Genomic DNA, 25,152 nt, shown 5'->3' with positions numbered 1-25,152 from the left:
ATTTTTAAATTAAATTTTTTTAAATAATTAATACTGTGTATAACTGTGTATAGTTTAAAAAAAAAGCAATGCAGAAAAGTACAGAACTGTGGCTCAGCCAGTGCCATTTTGTCCCCTCAAGGGACATTTGGTAAAGTGGGGTAACATTTTTTTTTTTTGGTCACAACTAGGGTGTGCTACTAGAATATGGTAGATTGAAGCTGAGGTTGTTGCTAACCGTCTACCCTGCACAGGACAGTCCCCCACAACAAAGGATTATCCCAAAATGGCCCCAAATGTCAGTAGTGCTGAGGTTGAGAAACCATCATGCAGGGTGAAAGGTGCATCTTCCTCCTAACCCTTCCAGAAGTAACCATCATTACCAGTTTGTGTATCTTTCCAGAAACTGATTATTACATATTAAAAGGTATGAGTTGTTCACAGGAATAGATTAGTTTTCTGTTCTGTTGGATCTCAAAGCTTTAGTTTTCTCTGTTACTGAATGAAGAAAGAGTACCAGAAATGCAAATGACAAAGGTTGCCATCCTCCTGTGAAAGCTGGGGAGTTTGACATCTATCCCGACCCAGATACAAAGCCAGCACCCCTGCCCCGCAGAGAAAGTCAGAGGAGCCAGCTGAAATGAACTGGTACCCTTCCCCTTTCCCATACCACAGTGTTATTGTCAAAGATCAATTCATGGCCCCTTTCTAGTAGCTTTGTTCTTTTCCCCTATGTCCTTTACGTGACAGATTTAAACAAGAGAAATGAGGGGAAACCAGGAAAGGTAAAGAAGAAAAATGGAGGAAAGGTCAGAGTATGTTCTGTAAAATGATGACAGGCCGGTTATATCCAAAGCCTTATGTTGCATATTCCTATCTGTCTGTGCTAGAGGCCTGATCAGATTCAGCTTGGAGAACTTCTCAGGAGACCTCATGGCCACTGTGTCCCTCGTAGTACCTCACACTAGGAAGCACATTCTATCTGGTTGTCTTTCCTGATTAAGATTGATCAGGGGATTCAGGCATTGTCAGTGTGATCTACCTCCCCATTCCACTCCCTTGTAAAGCTCCCCATTGGCCTCACACTTAATGTGATGATGGTTCTTAATCTTGGCTGCCCATGGGAATCACCTGGGAGGGCTTTAAGAAAAATCTCCAAGTGCAGGCCATTACCTCCACCAATTAAATTAAAATCTTTGTGGAATGAGGCCCAGGCATTATGTTTTATAAGCTTTTAGGGTAATTCCAGTATGTTTTGGAAACAACCGACCTGATGATTTTTAGCAGCCTTAACAAAATTATTCCCCAAATCCCTTATTTCATTAGGGGTTGCAAAACGATATTTTAATTCTATCACTCCTTCCACATTTATTAGCTGGAACTCTTCTATAAAGAAGAATTTTCCTTTGTCATCTCTTTGGTTTACTCTGACTGTGTGTAGTTCAAAAAGGACCAGCAGACGTTTGGTTCATTCCTTGATTTCTCAGCTTTTGGATTAATGAATTGGTAACCTGCAAAGTTACTTAAGCTGTTAAGATTTTCTTTGAGCCATTGTGAGCCCATAGATTTTTCTTTTCTTTTTTTTTAAGATTTATTTATTTATTTGAGAGAGAGAGAGAGCGTGGGGAGGGACAGAGGGAGAGAAGCAGACGCTGCTAAGGGCAGAGCCTGACGTGGGGCTCGATCCCCACAACCCTGAGATCATGATCCAAGCAGAAATCAAGAGTTGGACACTCAAATGACTGACTAAGCCATCCAGGCACCCCGTGAGCACATAGATTTTAACATAGTGGGTGTTTCAAACATGGCGGTGTCTTATTATTTATCATTCTTTTTGATTCTCACATCATTCAGTCCCCGGCCTGTGGGGGCTCCTTCACGCCTAAAGTTCTCACATAACCCCAGTAGTTTTTTATAGCTTCCTTGCTGTATAGAATTACCATGTATTCCGGGCTCAGCTCGTATAGACGTTTCTTGAAGGAACTCCAGTTCTTTCGGCAGAGGCCAGGGCATTTGGAAACCACAATCTGGGTCCTACCAGATGGATCATTGATTGAAGACGTTACTGCTTACTAATTCTCTTTCTGGCTGTGTCTACCCTGTTCGTTCCATCAGTGCTTTGAGTTTTTATCTTCAATGACTGTGCTTTCTATTTCTAGAAGTTTTATTTGTTTTATTCCAAATCCATGTATTTTTTTTTTCCACAGAATTCCGAGTTTCATTATGCTTTGTGGTCCGTCTTTTAATGATTTTTAGATGTGTTTCTTTCATGGTCTTTTTCAGAGATCATATTAATCTGCTAGAGCTGCTAAAACAAATACCAAAACTCAGTGGTTTAAACAAGAGAAATTTATTTTCTCCAAATTCTGGAGATTAAAAATCCAAAATCAAGGCATCGGCAGGGTTAGTTTCTTCTGAGGCCTCTTTCCTTGGCTTGTTTTTGGCCAACTTCTCCCTGAATCTTTATATGGTTTTCTCTCTGTGAGTGTGTCTATGTCTCAGTCTCCTCGTCTTATGAGGACACCAGTGCTATTGGATTAGGACCTCACCTAATGACCTCATTTTAACTTAATTATCCCTTTCAAAACCCCATCTCTAAATAAAGCCACATTTTGAGGTTCTAGGAATTAGGGCTTCAACATATGGATTTGAAAGGGACACAATTCAGTCCATAACAGAGACTGTACGTAATCTTTGACAGTATTAATTCTTCTGAATGCTCTATGTGCTTACTATCCCTTATAGTCATATATTTCCTCATGTAGTTTGTAATTTGTTATTGTGAGTTCACAATCAGCAAGCTTGTGTTATTTCATGGGAGTCTCATAATACCTTGGGTTTTAGAAGTGCCCCAACAGAACAACTTTGCATATGCAAACCCTGATGCCCCAGGGCTTTTGCCATTCTGGATCAATTTTATGGGAAATTTCTCAATTTGGGAATCCCACCCAAAGGGTACCATAAACTCACACCATTCATCCGCATGTGGCAAAGGCTTCGTGTGTTGTTTTCTCAGTGGAGAGTTGTTTACTTTTTCTACCCAGGTGACGAGCTTCCACATTTTTTCTTGACCAGTAGCCAGTTTCTGGCCACCTTCACATGAAGATGTAGCCCTTTGAGGATCCTAACTGTATGCAAAAGTCTCAGTTCCAGCCTCCCTGTCTCTTATGAGTGCAAAAGTCATGTCTCCACAAACTCCCAACACCTAGACTGGTTAAATGAAATATGGTATATTCCAATGGTGAAATACTGAGTAATCATGAAAAAGAATAAGACTTTGCTGTACATACAGGCATACCTTTTTTTATTGCACTCCACTTTATTGCACTTTGCAGATGCAGTGGTTTTTTTGTTGTTTTTGTTTTGTTTGTTTGTTTTACAAATTGAAGGTTTGTGGCAACCTGCATCAAGCAAGTCTATTTGTGCCTTCTTTTTTTCTTCCTTCCTTCCTTCCTTCCTCTTTCTCTTTCTTTCTTTCTTCCTTTCTCCCTCTTTCTTTCTTTCTCTTTTTTAAGATTTTATTTGTTTATTTGAGAGAGAGAGCATGAGTGCAAGGGGGACAGAGGTAGAGGGAGAAGCAGACCCCGCTGAGCAGGGAACCTGATGTGGGCTTTGATCCCAGGACTACAGGACGATGACCTGAGCCGAAGGCAGATGCTTAACTGACTGAGCTACCCAAGCGCCCCTCTTTTTTTTAAAGAGAACAAATTGGGGCACCTGGGTGGCTCAATCGGTTAAGCATCTGCCTTCAACTCAGGTCATGATCCCAGGGTCCTGGGATTGAGTTCCACATCGGGATCCTTGCTCAGCAGGGAGTCTGCTTCTCCCTCTGCCTCTGCCTCTCCCCCCCACCGCTCCCCGCTTGTTCTCTCTCTTTCTCACTCACTCTCTCTCTGACAAATAAATAAATAAAATCTTCAAAAAAAAAATAAAGAGAACAAATCTACACCTTTATTTACTTTTCAGTCAGTTTAAATCCTTGAGGGGTATAGCATCACACGGTTCAGTGGCCAATGGCCTTGGCAGGAAAGTTGCTTCAGAATTTGGCACAAGCCATGCCACTGTTTCCATGAGCACGAGTTAATTTTCCTCACATTACTCTATTTTTGTTCGGTTTGCCACCAGGAGTCACTGTGTCGTTTTTTGCTTCGTACACATAAGCACATCTCTTGCCTAGACAGAATTCAGTTTCATGTTGAGCATAAACACCTCCAATTTTAAGAAGAGCTGTCTGCTCCTTCTGGTTCCGAAGAAAAATGGCCTTGGACCACAGCCTTCCAGATGTATTTGTCAATTTAGGAGTCCTGTTCCCAGGGATGCCTGGGTGGCTCAGTCGGTTAAGCGTCTGTCTTTGGCTCAGGTCATGATCCCAGGTTCCTGGGATCGAGTCCCACATCGGGCTCCTTGCTGAGCAAAGAGCCTGCTTCTCCCTCTGCCTGCCTGTCTCTCTCTCTCTGATAAATAAATAAAATCTTAAAAAAAAAAAAAAAGGGAGTCCTGTTCCCAGCAGGCTCCACAGGCTCCAAGGTGGTAGAAAGAGTATTGGTGCAACTTTTCAAACAACATTTGCTCACTTCATGTCTCTGGGTCACATTTGGGTAATTCTTGGCCATATTTCAAACTTTTTCATTCTTACTGTTTGTCATGGTGATCTGTGATCAGTGATTGCAACTTACTGAAAGCTCACATGATGGTTATTAGCATTTTTTAGCAATAAAATATTGTAAAGTTAAAGTAAATGCATTGTTTTTTAGACATAATGCTATTGCACCCTTAATGGATGACAGAATAGTATAAACATAACTTTTATATGTACTGGGAAGCCAAAAAAAAATCATTTGTTCACTTTATTGCAATACTCATTTTATTGCAATACTCACTTTATTGCGGTGGTTTGGAATGAAACCCACAGTATCTCTGAGGTATGCTTGTACTGATGTGGAAAGATCTAAATGAGAGAAGCAAATGTAGTTTTCTACAATTCACATAAGTATAATAGTATATATGCATTCATTTCAATGCATAAAGTATCTCTGGAAGGATTCACAAAGAGCTAGTAACTTTGGCTGCCTCTGATGAAGAGAGAAGTGAAAGAGACTTACTTGAAATTTCACTATACACATGCCTATTTTTCTAGTAAAATACATTTGTAACAACCCAGTTTCTAGTTCTTTGGTTGTGTGCTCACCTCTCTAGTTTTGAGTTCCCTCTTCATTTTTGGCACCTGGGAATTTCTCTTCCGTTCAGACTCTGAATTTTTTTCCGGTATGTGTAATTTTTTTTAATCAAGAATGTCTGTGTATTCAGAACAAAAGAGGAATCAACAGTAGCTTCTTTTACCCTCTTACCAGAAATCTGAAGCTTCCGCATAGAGATGCTTTTTTTTGTAGTTGACAGGAGCCAGTGATTTTGTTGTAACCCTTCCTTCTGCATTGTTATTGTTAATATGGTCTTAGTTGGCCTGTCCTTTTTCAAAAGCCCCCTTTTCTTCCTGGTTGCAGGCCTGCTGAAGTTTGCCGACGATCTTGGCATGGGAGGTGCCAGAACACAGACCATCTCCCTTGGCCAAGGCCAAGGCTCCATTGCTGCCAAAATGATCAACACTGCCATTATAGATGGGACCTGGGTGGTGTTACAGAACTGCCACCTGGCCACGAGCTGGATGCCCACGCTGGAGAAGATCTGCGAGGAGGTGATTGTTCCGGAAAGCACTAACATAAGATTCAGGTGAGGTGCCGCCCTGCCCACCCCCCCAACAGCCTGTTTCTGGGCCCCAACCTTGAGCTCCAGACATCATGCTGGTGGCTGGGAATGCAAAGGTGAACAAACATAGTTTTGCTTTTAAGAAGCTCTCAGGCTAACAGAAGACAGACCACAGATAAGTGATGTTGACACCATGCAATATCTACCGTACTTGTTTACACAGAACCATGGAACACAGAAAAGGGAAGGGAAAGTTGGGGAATGCTTGGAGGCCTGACAGTTGCGTGGGGTTTTGAAAGATGAATAGGAGTTTGCCAGGAAAGACATTTCAGGCAGAAGGGACAGCATCTGTAAAAGCAAAAGTGTGTATGAAGGAAACACTGAGCCGTTATTCTATGACTGTGGGGTATGTGCTGTGAGACATTGTTGTGGGATGTACTATGAGATGTGTCTAGGAAGGTAGATTCAATGTCAGCAAATCTGATTTTTTAAAATTGTGTTGAGGGCGCCTGGGTGGCTCAGTTGTTTAAGCGACTGCCTTCAGCTCAGGTCATGATCCTGGAGTCCCCGGATCGAGTCCCGCATCGGGCTCCCTGCTCAGCGGGGCGTCTGCTTCTCACTCTGACTCTCCCTTCTCTCATGCTCTCTCTCTATCATTATCTCTCTCAATAAATAAATAAAAATCTTCTAAAATTGTGTTGAAAAAAAACCTTACCTAAAAAAAAAAAAGAAGAAGAAGAAGATAGCAGGAGGGGAAGAATGAATCGGGGGAAATCGGAGGGGTAGACGAACCATGAGAGACGATGGACTCTGAAAAACAAACTGAGGGTTCTAGAGGGGAGGGGGGTGGGAGGATGGGTAAGCCTAGTGATGGGTATTAAAGAGGGCACGTTCTGCATGGAGCACTGGGTGTTATGCACAAACAATGAATCATGGAACACTATATCAAAAACTAATGATGTAATGTATGGTGATTACCATAACAATAAAAATTTTAAAAAAAGAAAAAAACCTTACCTGGAGTGTAGACACCATTGTCCATGCTGCTCTATCCTATATTTCTTGGGCTCTGCAGAATTGTAATCAATATTAGAAACGTCTACTTGTTTTTTGTGAACTTTAAGCCCAACAACACTGGGCCTTGGTTTTTGCGTATACAGAAGGATGAGATAAACCAGACAGACTTCAAAGCCCTTTTCAACTCAAATGTTCTCTTATTCCGGGCCAAGGGTCAGCAAACAATGGCCTGCAGACCAAATACAGCCTGCTACCTGTTTTGCTTAGCTTGTAAGCTAAGAAGAATTTTATACATTTTTAGATGGTTGGAAAAAAAAACAAAACAAGAATAATATTTCATGACACATGAAAACTAAATGAAATTCAAATTTCAGTGTCCACAAATAAAGTTTTATTGAAATACAGCCATGCTTATTCATACACTGTCTATGACTGCTTTCACATTACAAGCCGCTGTGACCGAGACCATATGGCTTGCAGAGCCTACAGTATTTACTCTTTGATCTTTTATAGGAAAAGCTTGCCAACTCCTGTCCTAGGCCACAAAGCTTGCTAGTTATTTTCATTTTAGTCATGTCTGCCCGAAAACAGGAAAGTGTTTGGTGTTTATTTACAAAGCCAGATTAGGCCGTAGTTTATTGTATTCATGAAAGACTCATATAAAATTCATGGAAGATTTTAAGGGGGATCCATCAGTTTCAGGAATTCTATCTAGTTCGGGATGGTGAGTTGACTAAATACTGTCAGTGACACACTCAATGAACAAAAAATTATTCATGCTGACATTAAGGTCCTCTAGACTATGGTCCTAACCCAAAAGTCGTTACCTCAGGTGCCTCCAGGACCCAGGAATATAACATACATGAGTGAAGAGGACAGGCACAAGGGATCTAGCAGTTCCCACACTACGCTAGCAATCATCACGGGCAGTCAGCCTTGCTGTCCGACGTCAATGGAGAGATGTGGCGACGGTGGTGAACTAGAAGCCCGTGCCCTTTAGAGAAGAGCAGTGACTGCCTAATACCAAGTGACTGTTGCCATACAGGAAGGCAGGCCCCTTGTGATCGGATTTTCTGATTATCTTCAAGGGAAGGTGGGAATCTAGAATTCAAAAAAAAAAAAGCCCTAGATTTTTAAAAGTTGGCAACTACTTCAAAACTATGCTATAACATGGTGTTGGTTTGCAAGGTATGAGCTAAACACCACCTAACTGCAGCCTGAAGTCAGGCCTCAAGCTACATGTTGATGGCCTCTTCTCTCCCTTCCTGGACTCCTGGGGTGCCAGGGATAGTATCTGGCCATCACAGATGCTCAAGTAGTCTAGCGGTGGGTGGAATGTGGTGTGGCGTTTAAGAGAGGACCTTTGTCAGTTTCTTCTAAGTATTTTGTCCTTGAAAAACCCACGTGACCTCTGCATGCCTCCATTTCCTCACTGGTACAAGGGGATAGCTAATCCCTTCACACAGCCACCCTGGATTCAAGTGAAGGAAGGACACATGTTCTCATGGGGTTTGGCATCTAGTAGTGCTTATACACGGTGGCTATGATTTTTTGTTATTGTTTTTCTGTATAACTTATTGCATTGCTCTAACTAGTTTAGGTCTGTTGTTCTTCCAGACTCTGGTTAACCAGCTATCCATCAGAGAAATTTCCAGTTAGCATCCTCCAAAATGGGATCAAAATGACCAATGAGCCCCCCAAAGGGCTCCGGGCCAACCTTTTGCGCTCCTACCTCAATGACCCCATCTCGGACCCCCTATTCTTCCAAAGCTGCACAAAGGCAGTCATGTGGCAAAAGCTGTTATTTGGCCTTTGTTTCTTCCATGCCATTGTTCAAGAGAGGAGAAACTTCGGACCCCTAGGTAAGAGGTGATAGTGCCCCTGGGCTGCTGGGGCCCAGATCACACACAGATACAGGTATGTGTTCGAGTTTGTACTCAGAGAGGGTTGCCAGTAAAATGCTGTGTAAGTATATGCTGTGTAGTATTTGGGACAGACTTAGACTAAGCATGATTTGTTTATCTGAAATTTAAATTTCACTGACTGTCCTGTACTTTTACTTAATAAATCTGGCAGCCCCTATAACCAGGTCACTATCAATGTCAGGGAAAGAGCTGATGCTCCAAAACCAGAGGTCTCCTAATTACTGAAGTAATACGTTGATGAGAAGATTGTAGGCCCTTCCCTTTGATGGGTATTTGCTTATCTTAGGCACGAGGGAGTTGTCCCTCGTGCCTACTCCCCCAGGGAGTTGTCACCAGCTAATTTATGACATTGTAAGTAGTTCTCTACAAACGTGCATAAGAATGAAAGAAATACAACCTGGACATTTGTGCTTCTTCCTGAAAAAATAAAAATAAATTTCATTATTAATGTAACCTATCCATGGCCTAACTTAATTTAATACTTTATATTAACTTAATACTCTTGTTAGAGCAGAACATCAAATTGCTAAATACAGATTCTACATCCACTTGGTTTTAAGGTTGGGCTGCCTCTGATTTTGTTCAATAGCCTTGAAATGACCCACCTCAATGTATTTTCAGCTGTTCTTTTGGGTTAGATAGGGAGGCAAACTGTCCTCTTGGTGATTCTCTCTGAGCAACCTCTTTCCTTCTACCATCACACCATAGCTCCACAGACCACCTGACCCTTCCACTGAGGGGTGTAGGGATGAAACAGCTGGGGGGGGGGGGACATCCCCCTGCATCTGAGTTTCATACACCACATTCTCGCACCACTGTTCTTCCACCCACACCAGATTTCCAAAAATCTACGTAATAGTTTGGCTTGCAACCAACTGGCCAGTTGTGTTTTGTGTGCCAGACCACGGATTTCATTATTTTGTTATATTTTTTATTTGCACATAAATGTTCGGGAGGAAATTAAATGTCTTTGTTGAACACAGATCCGACCATACCCTGCTGTCTCCCACCACGCCCAGTTAGTTCATGCATTTGTGCCCCTTTCCCAGACCTACTGGGCGTTTATCACTATACCCTTGAAAATGCAAGCAATAGTTTCTTCAAGGTTGGCTATCCCATTTTCCCATGAGCACAATGAGGGGAATTCTCAAAGCTGACTTAGTTCTTGTTGCCTAATCATAGATACTGCTCTCTAGCTATGCTTTAGTGTTATTTTTGGAACTCCGTGCATTACCACAGTATACCAGCCAGGGTGAATAATTCTCATTCCACAAATCCCACGATATTAACATCCACCTTAACAAATGGGGAGATCCATAAGGAAATTGATTTTAGAATGGATGTTTTCTCAGGCAGAATGGCTCCCACGTTGGCAGTAAATGTCAAGGCTAATAGTTGGCCTGGTGCTTGATATTCATGGGGCTGAAAGAGGCTCCTGATCCATAATGATGCTTAACTCTACAGCTCAGTGTCTGAGTGGAAATTATGAGCTCTTGGCACTGAAGCCTCTTCCATGCTTTGTGCAGGTTGGAATATTCCTTATGAATTCAATGAATCTGACCTGAGGATTAGTATGCGGCAGATCCAGATGTTTCTGAATGACTGCACGGAGGTGCCATTTGATGCTCTAATTTACCTAACAGGTATTTATGGGAAGAAGCTTTGCAGTTATAAATCTCCAGTATTATACTCCACCCTTCTACTCTTCTGATCCCATCTCTATTCATTTACTTACTCACTCATTCATTCTTTCAACTAACATTGAGCTCTTACTAATGCTGGTCACCATGCCAGATATTGTAAAAAACTAAGATACAATTCCTACCTTCAAGTGGCTCACAGTCTACAAAAGAAAATATATACATATATATATAAATAAATGACAGGGTACCTGGGTGTTTCAGTTGGTTGGGCATCTGCCTTCGGCTCAGTCATGATCTTGGGGTCCTGGAATCGAGCGCCGTATTGGGCTCTCTGCTTAGCAGGGAGTCAGCGTCTCCCTCTCCCTCTGCCCCTCCCCGCACTTGGACTCTCTCTGTCTCTCTCTCTCAAGTAAATAGATAAAATCTTTTTTAAAAAATGCTTTTAAAAAGAAATAAAAGACAATACAGTGATAAGTTCAACAAGAGAAATATTTATGAAGTAGAAAGGTAGCACAATGATTAAATCTCAGGGATGGGGTAGGGGATGATCATGGAGAACTTCCTGAAGGTATAAAGGATGAGTTTTGAGGGATGAATAGGAGTTTATAAGTGGAAGAAGAAAGTAGGGTAGGCCGTGGGAAGGAAGAAGGAGAGCAATCCCAACAGAGGTTCCCTGAGGTGAAAACAGCACTTGCTATTTTGTATTAAAGCAGTCTATCAGTGACCTTTTATTAGTCACCCAATATATACTAGTACATAATATGGAAGAATGTAAATGTGTAAAACTTGGTTGCTTCCCTCAAGGAACACATCATGTAACCCCAGAGATAGGAGATAAACTATAGACGGGCTAAGTGAGTGGAATACCATGGCCAAAGGTCAAAATGCATCTTAGTAGGAAAACCCTGGGCATTTTCAAGATTACACACAAGTTTCTTCCTTAGCTCCATATGTTAAGGAGTTTGTCTGGATATGTTCCCCGATCATGCGGCAGGCACTCTATATACACAGTCATCACATCCAGTCTCCATAGCAACCTTATGAGCTTCACGTTAGTTACCCCATTTTATAGCTGGTGAGACTGAGGCCTCTGGGCAGTGGTTCTCAACCAAGGGCAGTTTAGCCCCCCAGGGGACATTTGGCAATGTCTGGAGACATTTTTGGCTGTCGCCACTAAATAGAGGTGCTACTGGGTAGAAGCCAGGGATGCTGCTAAACACGCATCATTGTCCTACAATGCATAGGACAGCCCCCACGACACAGAACTATCCAGTGCAACATGTCAGTAGCGCGAAGATTGAGAAATCTTGCTTTAGAGTAATTAAGTTCAGTTGTAAGAGGTCACGCAGACCTTAACTCAGCACACTGTCCCCTGCAACAAAACCCCAAGTGACACACACAACATAAGGTCGGTGGCTATTAGAACTTCTCTAAAGAAGTGAGTCCTATTCCTATCATTTCAGGCCATTCAGAGGCACATGCCAGTGCTCTTCTTCAGAATGCAGAATGAATGCATCCTTGCCCTGGGGTATGGTCTTAGGTATTGGACTGTCAGCAGATCATAAAGCGACCTGCCCCAACCGTGTCAGCCAGCGTGAGGATACTCACTTCCCACCTATTCCCGTCAGGATGGACTAGTTAGGCTGAGATAATCAACAATCCGCGCATCTCAAGGGTGTAAGACTTCAAAGGTCCATTTCTCGCCCTCTCTACATGTCCATTGTGAATTGGCAAGGTCTGTGCTCATTGTCATTATTTATCAGGGGCATGGCTGGCAAAAGCTCCAGTGACTCTCGATGCCACATCTCAGGACATACATGTGTGTCATACCGCCACAGGGAGAACACTGAAGAGCTCAAGCCAGGAATTAACTGCACACGAACTCGTCTCCCACACCCTGCCCCTGCAAGGGACCCAGAGAAGTGCAACATGCCTATATGCGTGGCAGGAAAGAAAAAAAAAAAAAAACAGATATGGATGATCATTAGAACTCTGTACTGACACTAATCAGAGAAACAGGTCTCATTTTTTGGACAGTGTTTATCAAATTAGATGGCCCAAAGTCAATACATTCTTAATCCGATACCCTCAGCCCTTTAGCAGGGAGAGTAGAGACCTTAGAAGAGACAAAAGCACATCCTGATGCCTGTAGGAACTTCTGCTCTTGCTACCAGAATAGACATATAAGTAGCTATAAAGAAATGTACCTTCCTAAACAGACGTAAAACCCAAAGCCTGCAAGGATATCCCCTGAAGGAAAATTTGCTGATAAGGAAGTGCTCCATGACTCTGTGCCTGAGATTTACCCTCACTTGCATTCCCTCTTGGGTGCCCTGTAGCTCTGCCATACTGACTTCGGTGAGGGAAAATCACTGTCTCTTTAATGTTATATTTTAATTATTATATTTAATATAGTGCTATCAAAAACTTGTTTATAGCCAGGACAGGCTGTGATGTTCAAACTGAGCTTTGCTAAAGGCCTGGAAAAGTCCACAGAGAGAGCCTCAGAAATCTAGATGGTCTGGACAGCTTCTGCCAGGGCTCAAATTACTCAAGAAGTATGAGCTTCCCCTTAGACCCTTACTTCTCCCTTAATGAACCACCCAGATCCTCCTCCTAGGCATTTAGACCCCTCCAAAACCAAGAGAAGCTGAGGCCTCTCACCCCAAACTTGGGCCATACTTCCTATTTCTTGTCTGTAGATCTGTGTCTTCCTGGAATGGTTGGTATTGGAAATGAGCCCATCTTTCACACACACTATACACACAGATGTGTTTCCTCCCTGCAGACTAGTGCGTTGTCCATAACTATGAAATACCAGGTAGCACCCACATACTGTGGAATCTGGACCAGCTAGAAAATGGGTCATGGGGTTAGTGAGAATGATTTGATGTGGCTTCCAAAGAATTACCTAATTCTTTTTGTAGAAATCTGAGTGTAGAAACCTGAGTCTCAGAGAATGATATTAATGAAGGGGGTGGTGTATCCCAAAGCAGGATGTATGGGATAATCTCAATTTTCTAAAATAAATAAATATATATATTTGTAATAGCTATAATAAATTGAATGCTTTCTGTGTGCCAAGCACTATACTAAATGTTTTATAAGCTTTATTAACCGCGACCTTGTAAAATGGTTACTGCAATTATCTCTACTTCTTGATGGATAAGGAACTGCTGGAATTGGAACCCAGGACTGTCTCATGCCAGAGTGCTTGTCCTGAACCATCTTTCTGTAATGCCTTTCATGTATGTATACACACACCCGCATAGCTGAAGAAGAAGCCTAAATGTTCATAGTTACCTCTGGCGGAATTAGTGGTGATTGTAGTGTATTTCTTTCAGTTTATTTCTGCTTCCTAATTTCTAATGAGGTGAATAGGTACTATTTTTGTAGCAAACATAATACCAAAAAGGCCTGGTGTCATCCTCAGGTGAGCATTGGTTTCAGCAACCCTGTGTCTCAGCAGAGCTCCTTGGCTGGAGAATCCTGTTTTAGGTTAATGACCAAGTTCATTATGACCTTCCTTGGGCTCAACTTCTTCCTGTTGGTTGTCCCCAGGGGAATGTAATTATGGAGGCAGAGTGACTGATGACAAAGACAGGCGTCTCCTGCTGTCCCTTCTGTCCACGTTCTACTGCAAGGAAATTGAGGAGGATCATTACTGTCTCGCTCCTGGAGACATTTACTACATCCCTCCTCATGGCTCCTACCAGGTGAGGGGCTCGGCAATCCCCATGTGGCTAGGGGCTGCAGGGTAGGTAAGGAGGGCCCAGAGGTAGCCTTGGGCTTCCTGACTTAGGCCCATAAACTATTTCCAGTATTCCAAAAAGCCTCTAAGAGAGACATTATTACTGTTTAATGAAAACTGAGCATTTGATAGATAAGGCCTTTTCAAAATGTGGGGTCCATCTTGGGGGGTTAAGGGGACAGATGGCTAAGATGAGGCCTTAGTAGTAAACAGGCTGGAAATTGGTACTTGAAAACAAAGGTTCAAAGGGGAAGGACAGAAAAACTGGATGGAAGAAGGAGACAGGAAAAAGAAAACAGGAAATCTGCGAGAGATTGAAAAGGGCTTTCTTTTTTTGAGCACCTGTTATATGCCAAGGCCTAGTCCTCTGTAACCTGACTTATCTTCCCATTTACAAATAAGGAAACTGGGTGTCAAGGTGACACAATTAGTTTGCAATAGAGCTAGGATCCAAATCCAGTTCTGTCTCAATGCAGAGCCAGAACTACTGGGGGGCAGGGGGGAGACAAAGAGAAGCTAGGGGTGGGAAGGGAGATACTCAGACCTCTGCCTTCATACTCACTCCCCAGAAAACTGTGAGGAAGAGCTTGGGATGTGTTCACCGTGTGTGTGTGTTGGGGGGGGGGGGTGGGTGTGTGGGGTGGTGGGCAGGCGTGGCCCGTGGTACCAACCCAGTGTGATTCTTGCTTGGGTTAGGTCCGGCCAAGCCCTGAGTGATCTCTGGGACCTGAGGGTACCTGGGTTTGTGTCAATTGAAGGTTTCTTTCCAGTCCTATATCGACTATCTCAGGAACCTACCCATCACAGCCCACCCAGAAGTCTTTGGCCTCCATAAGAATGCTGACATCACCAAGGACAACCAGGAAACCAACCAGCTGTTTCAAGGGGTGCTGCTGACCCTCCCTAGGCAGGCAGGAGGGAGTGGCAAATCCCCCCAGGTAACCAGGTGTGGGGCAGGAGACATAGCTCTGTTTCCCAGGCAGTTTTCCACCTGGTGGTCACGCAGGATTGTGGCTGATGACCAGGAAAGCAGAAGAGTGGAGGTCTAGCAGACCCCTGAGGGGAGAGTATGGGTGCCCGGGTCTTCCTGCTGAGAGTCCTTAGATACAGAGCTGGAAGAGCACCAGTGTTTCCAGATTGTCAGCTGCTCCTGGATACTCCTCATGATTCGTTGCTATACCCATATATCATCTACACTCCATTTACATAATATTTAAAACTAAATCTCTTTTGCTTAAAAACATTTCTTTTAAAAGCTGCTCATCAGTACCATAAGTGGAAACCCAATGTCATTTCCATAAAGTCATGACAGCCACAAAAAGGAAAATGAAAGCTAAATAGTTATTAGGTTCCTCGCAGATGATGTCGCTGAGGCCCTGCTGGCTCCTTGTGGAAAGAGGAAGATCAGCCAGTGTTACAGAGCGTCTAATTAGCACTGATCCAAGACTTTGTCCTTGAGAAGAATGAAAAGTGAAAGGTGGCTGAAACTTGGAAAGAAAGTGACTTTCTCACCTTGTGATTCAACATGATTTGCTCCATGTCCTGGAAACACCTAGAATCAATCATTTTGGGTGCCTTTCGTGGTTAGTGCACACTTTATGAAGCGCAGACCCCGTCCACCATCCTCAATCTACAGATGAGGGTGAAATGAGCATGAGAGGTAGAGACCTGCTTCAAAGCGTTCATCAGCTCAGGCAGAGCCAGACCCAGGACCACCATCTCCTGACGCCACCACGTCCTCTTCTTTCCCCGTCCTTCCCTTCCCTACCTTCCAAGCTAACCCATGTTCATGCCCTCAGCTGTGGATTTCTCTTGATTTGGCTCATAGTGCCATAAGTGACAATAGATATGAAGATAAAGTAGCCTGCGTGGTCTCAGTTTAGGGATGGAAATTCCCCCTCACAGAAGAGAGAAGAGGGAAGGAAGTGTGTGTTCCAAGCCTCTCGGATCCACAGGATGGCCGAGCTCTCTGTCTCTCCCACAGCCAGGTCCTACTCCTTGTTCCTCTAGGCCTGTCCCCTCTCCACTTGGCCAACTCCATTGCCCTAGACTATTCTTGCTCAACACTGAGGAATAGCCTACTACCTTCCCAGGTGGCCTGTCCTGTCGCTGGCACTGAGCAAGAGTCCCATCTGTACCGTGAGCTGGTTCTGAGACGCTGGCTGAGGGAGCTGTGGGAGATGCTCTCCTAGGGCTGACCTTAAAAGACAGGAGTTTAGCAGGGTTCAGTGCTGCTCTGAGGCTACCTGGCTGAACAAGAATTCCCTGCCCAGCCCTCAGGCTCTCATTGCTCTGCTTTGTTACTTTCTGGGCCAAGAGGCAATGCCTTCCCAAAGACCAGTAGAGAGGTGAGGGCCCTCCTTTTCCCCGGGGCAGAATTGGCTTCTGTGGGAGATGTCCCAGGAAGGTCATACAGACTCAATGTGAACTGGTTCAGGTTTACCCAGACAAAACCACAATGCACAGGCCTTGTTTCTCATTCACCTCTCTACTGTCTGCCCTTTAAGGAAGTGATTGAAGAGCTGGCCCAGGACATACTTGCCAAGCTTCCCAATGACTTTGACCTGGAAGTGGTTGTGAAGTTGTACCCTGTGGTCTATGAGGAATCCATGAACACTGTCCTAAGACAGGAGCTCATCAGATTCAACAGGTGGGCCAGATGGTCTTACTTGGATCCTGGGAACTTGGATCCTGGGAGTTGGAGTGTAGGGGTATGATCTCATGGGCAGTAACAGATGTGTATGCTTGATAAGGGCTGCTGTGCAAAGGAAGTGGCTTGCCCCACTTAAAAGGAGGGCTGTCAAAAGGGCCATCCCAGCGTGTGTTCACCTACTGTAAAATCATTTTTTCTATTCATTCTCTCCCATTCATGCATATGACACCTGGAAAGTCAGGTTAAAACCAATACCGAGCAGGCTAATAGTAAAAGTAACTGTTAGAACCACTTTTCTTAAGCCCTTAGTGCCACGTATGGCTCCAAGCACCATGCTTGTGTTTGCGTTCAGCCGTATAGTAGTCTTTTGAAATATGCACAATTAGTAATCCCTCTGCCACCATTTTACAGATGAGAAAACTGAGACCCAGAAGAGTGAAGTAATTTGCACAGGTCCCATAGCCATTCAGTGAGAGAACTGAGTTTGAACCCAGGCTGTCTGATCCCAGAGCCCGTGTACTTAGCCAATAGGTGAAATCAATATGAACAGAGAAAGTGGTGGAGAGAAGTTTATCCCATTACCCCAACCACAGAGGTAGGGAAGGGGTGTTATGGGCTGGCCATGGGGCTAAGGGTGTCTGGCCCTACTCACTTCTCCAATTACTATATATAGCATAGCACCCAATAGATCATCTTGACTTGACTTCTAAATAAGACTGAAAGGATTCTCAAAGACCATCTGTGCCAAATGAGAAAACTCATCACTTCTGCCTTCAAGTCCAAGGTTCTTACTGCTCCCAGTTCTTCATCTGTTACTATCTCCATTTTGCCTCATTGGTCGTCGCTCAGTTTTAGGGACAGCCCTGACTCTGAAGGACTAGAGAATTGGAAGAATGTCATCTAAAAATTCCTTGTCTTCCCAGTCTTAGGAGTCAACAGGCCATATGGGGGAACCAAGCAAAGTATGGGGTGTGAGCTAAGGCCGCAGCAGCACTCCTGTGAGTCACATACCTTGGTGTGGTGGGAGATAATTGTCATTTATCCAGATATTAAGCCTAATGGCTTCCCTCTTCTAAGGTCACTGGAACTCCTCCTTGGTGGTTGCATGGGCCTTCACTAGCCTTTACCACTGGTCATTGTAACAGAAGAGAACAGGGTAACAGCAATCTTATTTTCCAAAGATGGTCAGGATTAATCACATTGAGTAATACTCCTACATCCCCCCCCCCCCCGCCAGTACTTTTTTTGACCTGTTCACCAAGTGCTATGAGAAGCCCGAAATGATTAGGTGAAGTTCAGCTTCCAATTCAGGGGAGCCATTATTGTGTCTTCTGGGGCAAATGTTCCTTCCCTGGGAGCTAAAACCTTGAAACTAGCAGAGCTCATAGTTGCAAAAATAGAAAAAGCTCTGGCAAGTAGGTCTTTAGGTGGAATAGCTACAGATCTGCAGTGTAATCCCTCAGATGGTCACTTTGCCCCTTGACTCCTCAGCAAAGCACATGCACCAAATGTCTGACCCTTAAATTCCTCTTAATAGGAATATTTAGCGATTACACATCCAGGAATCTCTTTCTTGTATTTGATCATTCTCGTATCCCTTTGGCTGGGATTCCAAAAGTCTTTGGAGATGACGAGTTCTCTCTGGTGGCATGTTCTTTGGCACTCTCAGGTGAATTCCCTCTGGGCTTGGCTAGGTCTCATAACATAGAGGCCAGAGACAGAGACAGGCAAACTTGGCATCTCCCAGGATGCCCTTCAGCTGCCTTTTCTCAGGCATGGACCTCATAATCTATAAAAATAACAACTTTGACAATATGGATCAAATCCCTTCAAATTGTATTACCTTTTTTTAAAAAAGATTTATTTATTTATTTCAGAGAGAGAGATAGAGGGAGAGAGCACACGCGTGTGGTGGAGGGACAGAGGAAGAGAGAAACTTAAGCAGATTCCACGCCCAGTGCAAAGCCCAACATGGGGCTTGATCTCACGACCCCGAGATCATGACCTGAGCCAAAACCAAGAGTCAGACACTTAACCTACTGTGCCACCCAAGCGCCCCAATTTTATTACCTTTTGACCCAGAAATTCTACCATTACTAGGAAAATCATTAAAAGTTTCCATGAAGATTGATATGGATGGATGTTCCTAGCATTGTTGTTTACAATGACAACAAACCTAGAAATAACATGTTACAGCAATAGGGAAATTGTTAAATAAAAATTGCAGTCATTAAAAAGGATGATTTAGGGGCGCCTGGGTGGCTCAGTCGTTAAGCATCTGCCTTCGGCTCAGGTCATGATCCCAGGGTCCTGGGATCGAGCCCCGCATCAAGCTCCCTGCTCAGCCAGGAGCCTGCTCCTCCCTCTCCCGCTCCCCCTGCTTGTGTTCCCTCTCTAGCTGTCTCTCTCTCTGTATCAAATAAATAAATAAAATCTTAAAAAAAAAAAAAAAGGATGATTTAGGTCTCTGTTGAATTGGAAAGATGCTCCCTATACGCTAAGAGAGAAAAACAAATAAAAAAAAATTTATGTTTATATATAGAAAAATTTGGAAAGATAAACATCAAAGTTATCTTTAGGTAATGAGATACTGGGTGATTTAATTTTCTTCTCATCTTCGTAATTTTTCTATGATGAGTGTATATCACTTGTATGACCTTTGAAAGAGGGGAAAAGTGAAAGGAGACCTGGAGTTAGTATACTTGGATAGAATAAAACTGGAGAGCCTGGCTGAGTCAACTCCTTTGTTCTTGCAGGCTGACCAAAGTGGTTCGCGGAAGCCTCATTAATCTTGGCCGAGCTATCAAAGGGCAGGTCCTGATGTCCTCAGAGCTGGAGGATGTCTTCAGTAGCATGATCGTAGGTAAAGTGCCAGCCATGTGGATGGCCAAGTCCTACCCATCACTAAAGCCACTTGGGGGCTATGTGGCTGACCTGCTGGCCCGCCTGGCCTTCTTCCAGGTACTTGGGAGTCAGGGCAACTGGGCACCTGGCATGCTCATTCAGGTGTAGAGGACATTCTGAAATGGACTGAGCATCTACTAGAGACAATCTTCCCAGAGTTGAGGTCAGAGGGCAGTGGGAGACTTTTCAGAGTCTTTGGAAAGATTATAGCCTATAGAGGCAAGAGTAGGAACTAGAATACATGTCACGAACTGGTGGCTCGTGGACCAGATTCAACTGATAGATATATTTGGTTTGGCTGCCTGGTAATTTAAATTTTTTGAGCAAGCATGTCAACATTGAATTATTATACATAAAACTCCAGATATTTGTCCTGCAAAAAAAAAGGAAGACCTGAAACAATGGGCCTGCATTCCTGAATGGCAACTATTATGAGATGAGTGCTGTTGCTCAGTTTAGACAAGGCACATAGTTTCCACTGCTACAGTCCCTGCCAGTCTCTGTTGTACCCCTGACACCAGCTTGCACCTATGCTTTTCTTAAAGTAGAAATATATATCTTTGTACCTGCATTTCAAAAGTGGGAAAATATAAGCTAAACTTAGAGGGCTGCCTGTTTTAAGAAAAATGAGAAAAGAGATTTTTCCTGATGGGACTCATTTACATTATCTGCCTTTGAACTATCTTTGATGTGTTGTTGATTTTGAATTTTTATTTCTGTGGCTCTCCAGGAATGGATTGACCATGGGCCCCCTGTGGTCTTTTGGATCTCTGGATTCTACTTCACACAGTCTTTTTTGACGGGTGTCTCTCAGAATTATGCCCGGAAATACACCATCCCCATTGACCACATCGGATTTGAGTTTGAGGTAGAGGTGCTTTGGGTTAGGCCAGCTCATGGGACCAACCAGGGAAAGCAATGTTGCCTATTTCTTAGTGAGTCCAAACATTTGGATGTGTTAAGGCCCAAATGCTTCTGAGATGGTACAAATTAAGTATTTAGCACAAATTAAAATAGCTCCAAAGTTATTCCTGACAGAATCAGAGGATTCCCAAGGCTTTGTCTCTGTATATATATATAAGGAATCTTCCCAGAGGAAAGCTCTGCCACCATTATACCAAGAAAAATTGAAGCATCCTCCCCCACTGTTTATTCATCATGGTGGACTCTTCCTTTGGAAGGACTCTTCATTTGGTCTTGGGTAGTCCTTTGCTTGGAGTGAAGTCAAAGGAATGTCCAGTAATCAAATATCACTCTGTCCATATATGGAGAGAAAGGAGTAAGATCATCTTGTTGAGAGGTTGCAGACTGGTTGCGTAGGTCTTGATTTAGTTTACAAATGAATTTGATGGTCTTTGAAGACAATGTTAAGCTGAAATTAATGGAATAAAGTAACAAAATAACTGGACAAACATTGGAGAAAAAAGATAAAACCATCTTTTTTGATGTTGAAATGATTGTATACCTAGAAATCGTGAAGACTCTAAAAACACACCTATCAGAATACTGATAGGTAATAGGTATCAGAATACTGATATGGTGGCTGGATACTGGTTAAATATACAAAAATCAATAGCCTTTTCCTATTCTAGCAATAAGTACTTAGAAGTAAAGGCGAGAAAAATATTCACAATAACAAAAAGATTACAATTTGAATGATTGTAAATGGAGTTTGTGATCTCTGGTTCACCATAATCCCCACCACTCCTTGTTTTCCTACACTTGGACCATTTTCTGCACTCGCCTGAAGGAATTTGACTTTGCCACCTCTGAACCTAAATAGTGGTGTGCTGGAGCTGGCTTATATCAACTCACCAGAGCCAGTTGTGGCTGGTTATTACATAATTGATAGCCTGAAACTGACCATATGCACCATAGACATCAACAAAAACTACAAATCAAGGCTTTATTTCTCCCCACTAGAGAACTGCTTCACCAGTGTGTGTCTGAATCTAATCCCTCACTTTATAGATCCAGGTCCAGAAAGGGAAAGGACTGTGCAAGGTTGCTAAGCTATAGTTAATGTGGCCTCCTGACTCCTACTTTAGTGCATTCTATCTGCCCACCATATATATTCCTAGTCAGCGTGCTGACTAGGAATCAGGCCCAGTCCATGTGTGAGGGCAGGATTATCACAGAAGCCCCAGTGTCCTGGGAAATGCATGTGGGAAAGGCAGGCATTGCAGCAGATATTCTAATCTCTTCATGCTGCCCCATTTAGGGAAATGGCAGGTAAAAGAACTTACAGCTTCCTCTCTTCCAGGTTACCCCACAAGAAACAGTCATGGAGAGTAGCCCAGAAGATGGGGCCTACATAAAAGGCCTCTTCTTAGAAGGTGCCCGCTGGGACAGGAAAACAAAGCAGATTGGGGAGTCTTTCCCCAAAATTCTCTATGACCCATTGCCCATTATTTGGCTGAAACCTGGGGAAAGTGCGATGTTTCTGCATCAGAACATTTATGTGTGTCCAGTCTACAAAACGAGTGCCCGAAGAGGCATCCTCTCTACCACAGGCCACTCCACCAACTATGTCCTCTCCATTGAACTACCAACAGACAGGCCCCAGAAGCACTGGATAAACCGAGGGGTAGCCTCTCTGTGCCAGCTGGATAATTAATGGCATCTGTCTCAATGCAGAAAATAAAAGGCATTTCGTTCTTGACCACAGCCTAGCTTTCCTTTCGTAAGAGGCACCTGGTATGATGAGGATGGCAGCAGTTATATAAATAGAGTACTTGCTATGAGCCAGGATTTCAGAACAGCCCTATAAAGTAGGTTATTATCATCACCCTCATTTGATGGCTGCAGAAACCGTGATACAGAGAAGGTAAGTAAGATCTCCCAAATCAGATAGCTACTAAAATAGTGGAGCCTGGATTTGAACACCGACAGTGGGACTCTTTCTTCAACCTAGACCTTTAGTCATTTGGCTAAGCCCCTTTTTGGTTTTCTCTTGTCGGTTTTGCTATAACTGCCACTGAACTTTTAATTGCTTCTTTCCTATTCTGTGTCTATGCACTAATATCAGAGTCTCAGGTTCAAAGAGGATTGAGCTGCTTTCATTTTTTGAGGTTTTGATATATTTGAAAATCACTTACACAATAATCTTATGTGGTGGGGTATTATTATGCCCATTTTAGAGATGCAGAAACGGAGGCTTAGAAAAATAACTAGCCCAAGCTTCCACAGTTCATCAGTGGTAGAACTGGGACACAAATACTTCTCTACTAGGCTGCAACAGATGCACGGAAATTTCAGGAAGAAAGACATGAGAGAACCAGTATCTGTTGCAGGCCTATTGCGTGCCATGGGTTGTGCCTGGGCCTTTAGATGTCTTGATTGTTCCTCTGTGGTAGGTACGACAGTCTCTCCCTCTGGAGGTTCGGGGAGATTATGTAATTTGCCTAAGGTCACCCAGCTCTTTCACACTGCAGAGCCAGGTTTTGAGGCAAGGTCTGTCTGGCTCTAGAAGCCATGCATTTTTCACTGCCACATGCCGCCTCCCTGCCAACAACTTGGCTGTGTTATGATGTAGAGTCTTAAATGTGTAGCTGCAACAGCCATGTCCAAAAAATTTCTAGTTTATCACTGTTTTCACCCAGGGCCAGCTAGAAGGGAATCCTGAAGGATATGAAAATCACATTCTTGATATATTTACTTCTCAGCTAACTCCTTCACTTAGCTCTTTGGCTCTAAGTGACTTCCTTCAGGGCATTCCACTGGTCAGTTCATTGTTGAGCAAGGACATAAGGCTGGTTTCTCTGCCTCTTCACTAGAAGAAATGTCCTCAAGGTCTTTGATTGTTCCTGAATGTGGGAAGCTTCTGAGAACCAAACATATTCCAGAAACCTTTTCATGGAAACATGGAATTGATCAAATTCCAATTAAGAGCCCTGAATTCTGATATCAGCAAATTATCTGAGAGATCCTAGAGATTAAGTACAAAAGGGCAGTTCTCCAAATCGTGCCAGGAGGCAATAAAGAAACAGTGAAGAGGAGCAGTCTCTTACAGCTCATTGCAGGTTGCTTAATGGTTTTTTGTTTTTTTCTGGGGGGGAAAGACAGGTTGTTTTTTTTTTTTACACCCCAATGGGGGAAAGAAAATCAGAATGAATAGAGAGCTGAAACTGCTGTTATCATTCCAAGTAAGATTGTTAGTCATGTGAGATGGAAAGATGGTCAGGATCCCAAATGCCTGAATCTTGGACTGGTTAAGTCATACTGTAAGCTTTAAGGCAGTGAGGGGGTTGCTAAGAGAACAATTGAATTTTAGTTATCTAACCCCCGGCTTCAGCAACAAAAAGCTGAGGGAAGCAAGGACAGACTGTTTCATTCCTCAGGGGTCAAGGGACAGAATGTTTCTGTACGATGGATTAAATTTTTGTAATTTAAAAAAATTCCTCCACTTTGAAAAGAAAGAGTGCCCTAAATTTGAGGTCATTGTCTACTGGGGCCAATATGGTAATTAATGTCTCCCCCTGGGAAAGAGCAGTATGTTCTTCAGAAATCCTGGTGAGTTAGAGGTTGGAGTCCTGGGGCAGAGATGGCCAGAGATCAGCTTGGTGAGAAGCTGCAGGTCCTGCCTATAAATAGCTCAGCAGATAACATCAGACAAACATTGTCACCAAGCTAGTCCTTGCTCTTTAAAAATCTAGCTGTTGGGTTAATAGTTTTCAGTCCTTATTGGTGTTGGAAGAAAATTTCATTGGAAGAGGGGACTTAGGGAAGATAAGTTCTGCCTTTAAAAGAACAAAGATGGAGATCTTATAGGCCTCGAGAGAAAATGGGAGGGAAAAAGCTATTATAAACATAACTTATATAGAAGTTTTGGTAGTTAAGTTGACAATTATGTTTCTGTGTATTAGAATATACATCTTTGCAAAGGAGGTTAGGCATATAAAATGCACATTTAGGTAAGGTTCCTGGCACATAGAAGATACTCAGGAGGCTAGCTAGCAATTAGATGGGCTTCCATTTTGGAAGAGGCTTGGGGGGGGGAAGGGTGGTTTCTCCACTCAACAGAGTTAAATACAAAAGTGGCACAGTCAAAATCACCTTGAGTTACTTAGAAAGGGACCAGGAAGGAGACAGGCAAGCCATGTCTCACTTGGTCCAGCAGAACCAGTTTTTCCTCCAATGCAAGAACAGATCACTGTTTCATGGTTGACCGTCAGACAAAGTAGTTGATTTGATTTCACAGGTCCTATGTTGCATGAGAAAATGCTTTAACACTAGAACCACCTCTGAGCAGGGAGATGCTTCTACAGTGAGACCAGAGAAGAGAGTGACTGATAGAATAGCAGATTCACATCTCCCAATTCAAGCGAGGCTAGGGTTTGTGCTCACTCAATGGCCAACACAACTGCCAGCACATTTAAATTTCTCTTGTCTCTCTTCACCAAAGGCCTGTAGCTGCAATTGTGTTCAATATGCATAGGTTATTGCTACAGTGATATATTTGTTCTCCAGGTCATTGCCAAACTCTGCAGTACTTACTCTCAGCATGAGAGGGTATGCTTCTGCTCACAGGAGCAGGGTTGGGGATTGAAATATAACGTTTACTTTGAATGAGACAAT

General features: G+C 43.2%; 1 protein-coding gene across 1 annotated transcript in view; it reads left to right on the top strand.

The window, feature by feature from the left end:
- The window catches only part of DNAH3 (dynein axonemal heavy chain 3), a 168,408-nt gene extending 146,216 nt beyond the window's left edge, over positions 1-22,192 (top strand). Inside the window, exons 53-61 of the mRNA XM_021692238.1 lie at positions 5,481-5,706; positions 8,317-8,561; positions 10,151-10,267; positions 13,829-13,983; positions 14,789-14,956; positions 16,526-16,668; positions 19,428-19,632; positions 20,306-20,443; positions 21,839-22,192. Coding sequence (XP_021547913.1) covers positions 5,481-5,706; positions 8,317-8,561; positions 10,151-10,267; positions 13,829-13,983; positions 14,789-14,956; positions 16,526-16,668; positions 19,428-19,632; positions 20,306-20,443; positions 21,839-22,192 — 1,751 coding nt within the window. The remainder of the gene's footprint in view (positions 1-5,480; positions 5,707-8,316; positions 8,562-10,150; positions 10,268-13,828; positions 13,984-14,788; positions 14,957-16,525; positions 16,669-19,427; positions 19,633-20,305; positions 20,444-21,838) is intronic.
- Positions 22,193-25,152: the final 2,960 nt, after the last annotated feature.

The sequence above is a fragment of the Neomonachus schauinslandi genome, chromosome 5 (assembly GCF_002201575.2).
Source record: "Neomonachus schauinslandi chromosome 5, ASM220157v2, whole genome shotgun sequence".
In the NCBI taxonomy this organism is placed as follows: Eukaryota; Metazoa; Chordata; class Mammalia; order Carnivora; family Phocidae; genus Neomonachus; species Neomonachus schauinslandi.
This window is presented reverse-complemented; position numbering and strand designations above follow the sequence as displayed.